General features: G+C 36.3%; 1 protein-coding gene across 1 annotated transcript; it reads right to left on the bottom strand.

Moving 5' to 3' along the window:
- Nucleotides 1–5332: 5332 nt before the first annotated feature.
- Nucleotides 5333–7857, bottom strand: RpS24 (ribosomal protein S24). The gene is made up of 2 exons (XM_089637655.1): nt 7698–7857; nt 5333–5780 (listed from the first exon to the last, which is right to left on the bottom strand). The coding sequence occupies exons 1-2, from the start codon at nt 7745–7747 to the stop codon at nt 5432–5434; spliced, it is 399 nt and encodes a 132-aa protein (XP_089493781.1). The 5' UTR covers nt 7748–7857; the 3' UTR covers nt 5333–5431.
- Between the last annotated feature and the right edge of the window lie 876 nt (nt 7858–8733).

Here is an 8733-nt window from a genome sequence, read left to right as displayed (position 1 = left end):
GAGAAGGTTTGTCTAATAATAATAATTGGATAAATTGTATACTGCTGTTTTTTGTGAAAAATCACCGCAAGGGCGCTGTTACAAGTTTTACTTACAACCTGGGCTGTCTTATTTTTTTTTTTTTTTTATTGTTCTTTATTCAGTAAAGTTTATACATTACAGTAAACGGGTAAATTTTTGGCCACCACACTAGGCACATGCCCGCGTTGTAGTGGTCAATTTTATGTTAAGTATAATAATACAAATTAAAAATAAGTTGAATGAAAACAAAATAATATAAAAATAAAATAAAATAATTTATACATCTAAAACAAGTATGAAGTATAAAGGAATTAAAAATAATGCAAAATATCTACATAAGTTTAAGATATACGAATATAAAAAATAGGTGTGGAAAACAGAAAAATTTAAAATAATATAAAAAGTATATAAAAGAAAATACGTATTATTGAATTAAAAATAATACAAGGAGCATGTATCAAAAATAAGAAAAAATACAAGTACATTTGTGTAATTAAAATAGAATTAAAAGTGTAGTAAAAATACAAGTACATTAAGTACAAGTGTATTATTTAAGTGTATCATTATGTGCAGATATGCATAAAATAAGTTAATTTGCTCTTATTATTTACTTTTTACATAACCACTTGGCCGATACAATGATTCAATGAAGATTACCGGGCATTCGGTTTTGAATTCGGCCGCACTCATACTGAAAATCATACCTCCGAATATTAATATATGGAAACATAGTTTGGGGATCTGATGGTGAGACAATGAAAGATAGTGGTTGTTGTGTAACAGCGTTTATTTTGGGTTTTGGGTAATTGGGTCAGTAGAGTTGCGCAGTTGTGAGATGACTCCGGACCAATGACGACGTCACCAGGTGTGGGTGGCGATGACGGCGGTAGAGTGGTCGAGGCGGTAGTCGGAGTCGACACCGCGTTTGTGGAGACCGGACTCGTGGATGCTTTCAGCACTGGTGAAGACGTGGAGTCTTCCAGGTACTCCAGTGTGAACAAGGTAGCCGAAGGTGTGATGGACCTGGTAGGCAGATGTGAGGGAGATGCAGGCCGATGCGATGCCGCGGGGCCGTGGTGCAGACCGGCGAAGGTGTCGCAAGGTCTAGGTGCGTGAGGAGCGCTGGCCAGGCCACTGATGTGATCCCGAGGAGTCCATAATAATTCGTAGTCCGTGCAGAGCCGGGTGTAGGTAGATAAGGTCCTGTAGCGGCGCGGTGAAGTAACAGCGGGGCGCGACGTGCGGGGACCAGCCAGTCGATGGCCAGCCGCTTCAGTAGGCAGCAAGCAGCCGTAAGGCTCGCAGGTTGGTCACTCGTAAAAGTGCTAATTTAAGACTGAGTACATCTCAATGCGCCTCATTTTAAAGCAGCCCGGTGCATCGAGAAGATTCAGACTTGTAGGTAGGAGCGCCGAATGCTCGCATTGTATCTAGAGAGTTCCCGCTACAATGCGTTTGGCATGGGCGATAATATTCTAGTAGCATCGTTAAAATACAAACTGCTTACTGTAGTTTAAAGTAATGAAATATTTTATGTATCAAAAAATATGTAAACATTAATTCATGTATCAAATACGTCTGTCTCGACACAGGTTTATCCTAGTGAGACAGACATCGAAAAAAAAAAACCTGTAAAAAAACTTTATATTGATAATAAAAAAAAATAAAAAGTTAATGAATCCACCTATATTTCAATGTCTATCCCATATTCGTAGGTTTTATTAAAATTATCGTCACCTCCATACTAAATTGCGAATATGCCAATTTCGCGAAAATGACTTTTTGATGAAAAAAAATTCTCTACTTGATGATACGCAATGTGGCAAATCAACAAAATTCTATCTCCAGCGGTTATGGAGTTATCAAATTTTGCAGACCTTAATTATATTAAAAAATTCAACATAAAGTTGACTTTTCGCTGATTCGCAACTTTAGCATGACGGTGAGGATTATGTACACAATTCAACTCTTTTTTTTAAAATAATTTTTAATTATTAAAATTCATATTTATATATCTTTAAATATGAATTTTATATTGAGATTTTTTATTTTGATACCATGTAAAGATATTTATCCAGAGATTGAAAAATTTAATTTTTTTGACTTATGCCTAGCATAATAGATACGTATGTACATTAAATAATGTTGTAAAATAATAGATGACCATCCTTCCTAAGGAAAGAAAGCGATACATACCAGAAAATAATCGCATATACATAGTTCTTGATAATGCGTACATCGGAAAGTGTACACAATTATTCGTCAATGGTACTGGTGTAAAATATTTTAGGGATAACCTACCAGTTCTTCGAAAATGTACACAATTGCTGTGTAATAACACCGTATACTTGCACTACACTGCGACATGCTACTTAGATTGGAATGCAAATGCAATCAGTACGAACTACTAGCACTGTTTATTCCAAAATACACATCTAGGAAGTGGTGGTCACTTCTCCTGTGCCTTTTATTGTGTTTTTATGAAGTCAACTATATGGTAAGCACAACTAACATCATTGATCCTTTCCCCACCAGTACAGTCGGGAAACATGCAAATGCGCGACCAGCATTGAATTTCGTCACTTCTACAAATCATTTTTGTGTTCAACAGCTCAGCTGTGGAATGATTTGCCCACTTCTGTGTTTCCTCCTTACTTTTTAAGTCCCAGGTTCTCTCCGTCCTTTCCTCAAAAACACTTTCCACACAGTATCTTCAAAGATGATATGGGCTCCGACAGAAATCATTTTCCTCAGAGCCTCCTGTGCGGAGACAATATTTATAAAGACATCCTTGCATCTCTGGGAAGAGGAATTAGTGCCAGTGGTTGAGCTGATTTACAAATGCTGTTCCAATTATTTCCATATTATTATTACTCCTTACCCGGGCGGCTTATGTTAAATCGCCGCTAGTCTACTGTTGACATCAAACAGCCACTGATGAATCGGCGAACGTACAATTCCTTTACCCATGTGAAGTGCTTCGCAAACCAGTCCAGCAAAATGTTCATGCCACACAAGTGCTGGACAGATAGTGAGTGTCCGTAGCCATTCCATTTACCCGTGCAACTTTCTCATAGATAACAGAAACAAAGGAAGACGGAATGGGAATATATGGAAGCAAACCGACTGTCGCGAAACTATGAGCTAATGAAAGTTATGCATTCAGTGTACAGGGCGCCGCTGTGCCTAGACGCAATTTGCAAGTAGTGTGGATGAACGATGTTGGTGACACTTTCATACTAGTTCATGGTCCACTTCCTCAAAGAAAGTTATGCCCTACAGGAAGGTAGAACTATATATGTATTCTATACAGTCCACTCCACTCAATACACCATTTAAATCTGTGCCGCGGTACATGATTTATCGAGGTCAAACATTTAAATCAGAAGCAAAGTATAGAGAACTTGAAAGCAGTGGCGGCTAGTAGCACTAAGGAGTGTTGTTGCGCACTCTCTAAATTTCGATCAATCTTAAAATAGTATCTTAAATTATCAACCAATCAAACCACCAAAACTCAAAGCAAATAATAGTAAGAAATGTATTAAGTTAAATTGAAACGGCTCTAATTTTCATTATTTGTGCCACGTGGTGCAAGCAGATTCCATATCGCTCATCAATTAATTATACGTGCAGAGCGTGAATGTTGACGATAGTATTAAACTTTCTCCAAAACATGCACAGGCTTACCAATGCCTCAGAAAAGCTTCGACGACGTGGAAATATCCGAAAACACAGAACATTTATTTGTGGCACCATATTAGTTCACAATTCACATACTGAAAATACCAGCAGGTCGGTATAAGCTTAAAAAATGCTAGTATTCTTTATCTGACCTGGCGTAGGGGATAGATTGATAATATATTTAGTGTACAACCCTTTTTTACGAGTACAGGATGCGAGCGTTTGAAAATAAAATAAATGATTGCATTTGTAAAGTACATACATGTTTCTCTTAAATAGTTTTCATAGGAAAACATGCAGTGATATTACTTTTCTTTTAACCAGGGCCGAGCCTATGTAGGTACAATAGGAGCAGTCCGCTCCGGGTGCCAAATTGCCAAGGCGCTGATAATACCTAACACATCGCCTTTGAGATTTTATATAAAATATTAGCCATTTGGCTCAGGGCCAGTCCCGCTTTTAACAGTATTATTCTTACATTACAAAGATAGATTTTACAAAATACTTTGTAATGTAAAGAGCAGGGTACTCACCAAGAGTGTAGCATGTAACGTAACTGATACTGTATCAATCTGCAAGTGGGTACGGCTCGTCCACGGTAACCGCGTATCCAGCTACGAGCTCCCGGATCCGCCTTTAGTGCTCGCAGTGAAACCGCCGTCGACGGGTCGCTGCGAGCACACTGCGCTCCACCCGCGAGCGGCTCGCAGTAGGATCGCGTCTACGTACTCACTTGATACAGTATCAGATACGTTACATGTTACACGGTTAGGTGAGTACCCTGCTTATTATTTCCATGAGCTATGCGGTTTTAAAATGCCAATTAAACCCTCAAAAATAAGATATGATGTTCTTTGTTCCACATTTTTCAATTAGAAAAAATAATGTAAATCTGGAAAAAACCGAGTAGTGATAAATAAATATATCAGTAAATATATAAATAAATATATCAATAAATAAATAAATATAAATGTATCAGGAAACTTAAAACGGTAGCTCGTATTTTGTTTTCCATATTGACTTATCAACAGCTAAATTTGACTTTCTAAACCCGTCTTAAATTTGATGATGTATGTATTAAATTTCTAAGAAATTGCAGTAAATTTATTTAAATATTTGACAATAATTCACATAAACTTTTGGTGGAGACAGCACCTGAACATGTTTGTATTATTAGCGATTCTGGGTTTTAAAAAGTTATGAAAAAATCACTATTTGACCAGTGTAAGTTTGTGTAATACAGAATAATAAAAAGCTGACAAGAATATTACTGAGGTTGGTACAAAGTATCGCAAATTGGAGTCCTGTTTTGACTCAACCAGTTAGCATTTCATCTATCTGTATATTTGTTTAGTAATAATTAATAATAATATTTGGATGATTTGTATAGCGCCATTTTTGTGAGAAAAAATTAACTTGTGTTCCAGGTCCGGTCGAACCTGTTAAGATGGTAGCCGTATTTGACAGTACTTTTTTTTATTTAGATGAGCTTTTCAAATCGAAATAATCCACATTATGCGAAGTCTACTGTTCATAGAACTACTAGTGTTTATGTTTCTGAATAAATGCACATTTTAAAACCTTCTACAGGAGCACATACATATTTTGAAAATGTAAATAAAACATTGCATCGCTTAGATTAGTCTTTTATTATAAGAATAACACGAAATATCAGCGAGCGTCCATCCTTATAAACGAAGATTGAAGAGTAACAGTAAGATTAAGAAGTTTACTTCTTGGCGGCGGCTCCAACCTTTGTCTTCTTGGTTCCGCGCACCTTCTTCATCCTGTTCTTCCTCTCCTTGCGCTGCTTGCGGGTAGGGCGCACCTTCTCGTAGAGCCCGTGCCTGGCCAGCCTGTGCTTGGGCTCGAACTTCTTTGCATTGTCGAGGGTGTCGTAGATGAGTGCGAATCCGGTGGATTTGCCGCCGCCGAACTTGGTGCGGAATCCGAACACAAACACTACATCGGGGGTGATCTTGTACATCTTAGCGAGCTTCTCGCGGATCTCGGTCTTGCTGACGGTGGGCTTACCGGGGTGGAGCACATCGCAGACCATCTGCTTGCGGGCAAGAAGCCTGAAATAGAATAAAAACACTATTAGATACAATAGAAACAATATTTTATAATGTTGTACAGTGTGTTTACAGTTTCTACTTTTTAAACTATTTTCAACCATTTTCTCTTACATCAAGCACGATGTAAAAAAAGCAGGGTTCTGACTATAATACAGAGTAGGCTAAATCTGTCAAGATTCTGGCCGAGAGTTGTATAATAATAACTACACACCCGGTAATACAAGTTTCGGTCAGTATGGTACTCTTTCCTGAGACGGAATCTGAAATTTGTGTTTTAGCACTTTGCATGAAATCTATGTATTATACAGGACATTGTGGTATGTGAAAGTCTCCTGCTGTGTCATTTATTTATATTTTAAATGCATATTTACAAAATAAAAAATTCCAATAACAAAGATACATTATACAAATACAAAATCATAATTGCCTAATTAGGGATTTAAATTTATTAATGCTTAGGTGGAAAATGTCAATGTCAGAGGCTAGTGAGTTTAGAAGGACTACAGTCATAAGCTTTTATCCAATCAACTACGTTTGCTATAAACATGTGTAATATTACTAAAGCTGAGCATTTCAAAGCTCCGAATTCTAATAATGAACATTTCAGCCAATCTTCTATATAAATAAAAACGTAAATGTTGGTTTCTTCAAAATCTTAATTGGTTCTTCACCGATTGCTTTGAAATTTTGACACAATTAATATGCATGTTTTTATATACCTATATCATATAGATGTCACCTGTGACGGGTGCTAACTGTTAGACGTAAAAGCAAAATGCGCTATTGTTTCTCTATCCGCACAGACAGTCTTGAGGCACAGCAATGCGTGAACATTGGAAATAATGCATAACACTTCTATTCTAGCAATAAATTTAGTTTGACACTGATAACGTTAGCCAATTCACTATGCTTCTGGTTATCGGCAAACAGCATTATGTTTAATGAACACGGTGATAATTTAAACTATATTGAATGTACATTGACAGGATGTCAAAATAAGGTTTGCGGGTAGGCGAGTATTTAAATGCATGCAAAGTACATTTTCACATTGGTGAACATCACATTTAGGACGTTTAGTGTACATAGACCAAAGGCACATTAGTAACATGCACCTGAATGTCAACTTTGCAAAACTTGATTTGAAAAGATAAGAATTAAATTAATAAGGTAAGTTGTTCACAGAATTCACTAAATCAATGTCAATATCACCAACGTTGGAAGCATTACACACATATATTAACCCAGCACTTTATAAGTTGGTGTGGGAAACACAATTTGGAATATACTCAAAAAGTATATCTTAAGCATTCACAATTATTTTAACACAAACAAATTTTAAAAGAAAAATAGCACATTTCATGCGACATCCTTATAAACTCGGCTGAAGAAGTTTCAGGTGAACTTGTTGATTTTCACGGAACAGAAAAACACAGCATGCTGTTTTAAAAACTTCAAAATTTCGAAGTCAATATCTTCTAGAGAAAAGCACACATGATAGTATTAAAAAAGATCTAGTTTAGAATCTGAAAAGGTTAAAGGCAAATCAAACAATGTGATCATTACAATAAAATTATGCTTTACTGAAGTCTTGTACAAGTTAAAAGAATATTTCTGGTGCTGGGGCCGATAATATAAAAACACGGGCACGTTTTAAAACTATGCAGAGAATAAAATATACATATGGCACTAAAACAAACCACTCAAGCCTTAATAATTTAACGGAAATCATTCACAAATCAATTGGAATTGCGGTATTAGTACCCATAGTAATCAAGCAAGGTTTCAATATTTATAGACAAATGTAAAGTAATTCAAGTACTGCTGGAAAATGAGGTTATGGTTACTGACATCGCTGTCATTCAAAATAGCGGTTTTTCGGGAAAATTCGTGAAATTAGAAGATGGAAAATATTCCTACCTGTTGGTCATGAATTTCCGCGTACGGATAGTTGCTGTGCCGTCACTCATTTTGATATTTTATTGTTTTTTGCAGCAAAAGCTTACAAAACGCCACACGTGTTACCGATAGAAATGGCGGAAAGGAAGCATCACGGAGATTTGAAACGTCAGAGGATATGGACGGAATCCTGCAATCCTATTGGCTGGATAAATGCCGTACAACCAATCAGAGAGAGGATCGTTCGTTTATGCTAATGTATTTATGGCTGTTTAATGTATTTATTTGGCAAGTACTTGCTTAATGATAAACCGAAAAAAAATTATACCTTGAATAAATAATATTATTATGTTAGACCAAAACACCGTAAAATTACATCGTCGCAGTGATTTATTGTGGTTTTATAATTTTAATTTGATGCACACGCACAGATATGAATTTAAAAAATATATTTTTCAATATTTGATTATTCATTATTATTGCTAGTGGTGTGTGTGTTTTATTTATGTTATATTCCGAAAGGGCATACTCTGGGATATGACTACCCACTAGTATCGAGTAAACAATATAGATTAAAAATGTATTACTGTCCTAAAGCTTTAAACTTAAAGCTGATTCTGTTTTGCATTTTTCATAAAACATTTTTTTTGAGTATGCAGCAGAGTGAATATTTTATTAATGATAGCCAACCTACGAAAGGAAATGGCATCAGAAGAAGCAGTAGGAAATGCCACCAGATTTCTCTTGATTTTGATTTCTCTTTTTTAGCGTTACGTAGATAATTTACAGTCAGCTCCAAAAAACCACCAGGCGGGGAGTCTGCGGAGTGACCAAATACCCTATTAATTTGGAGTAACCTAACAAGTCTGTTAGCTGCTGCGTTATGCCTGGGGCGAATGCTGTATAGTAAATTAATAACCCTGGGCGAATGCGATCTTATGAAATACCCTATAATATTGATAATACCTCCAACTTTTGATATTTCCCTTACAAGGGAAAGGTGAAAGGATAACTCATCAAAATGACAACTCAATCAACTTTTAAAAACAAGTGCCAG

Source organism: Hesperophylax consimilis, chromosome 12, assembly GCF_061612785.1.
Source record: "Hesperophylax consimilis isolate HC1 chromosome 12, BYU_Hcon_1.0, whole genome shotgun sequence".
NCBI classification, from domain to species: domain Eukaryota; kingdom Metazoa; phylum Arthropoda; class Insecta; order Trichoptera; family Limnephilidae; genus Hesperophylax; species Hesperophylax consimilis.
The sequence above is the reverse complement of the archived record's forward strand: the minus strand, read 5'-3'. Positions and strand labels throughout refer to the sequence as shown.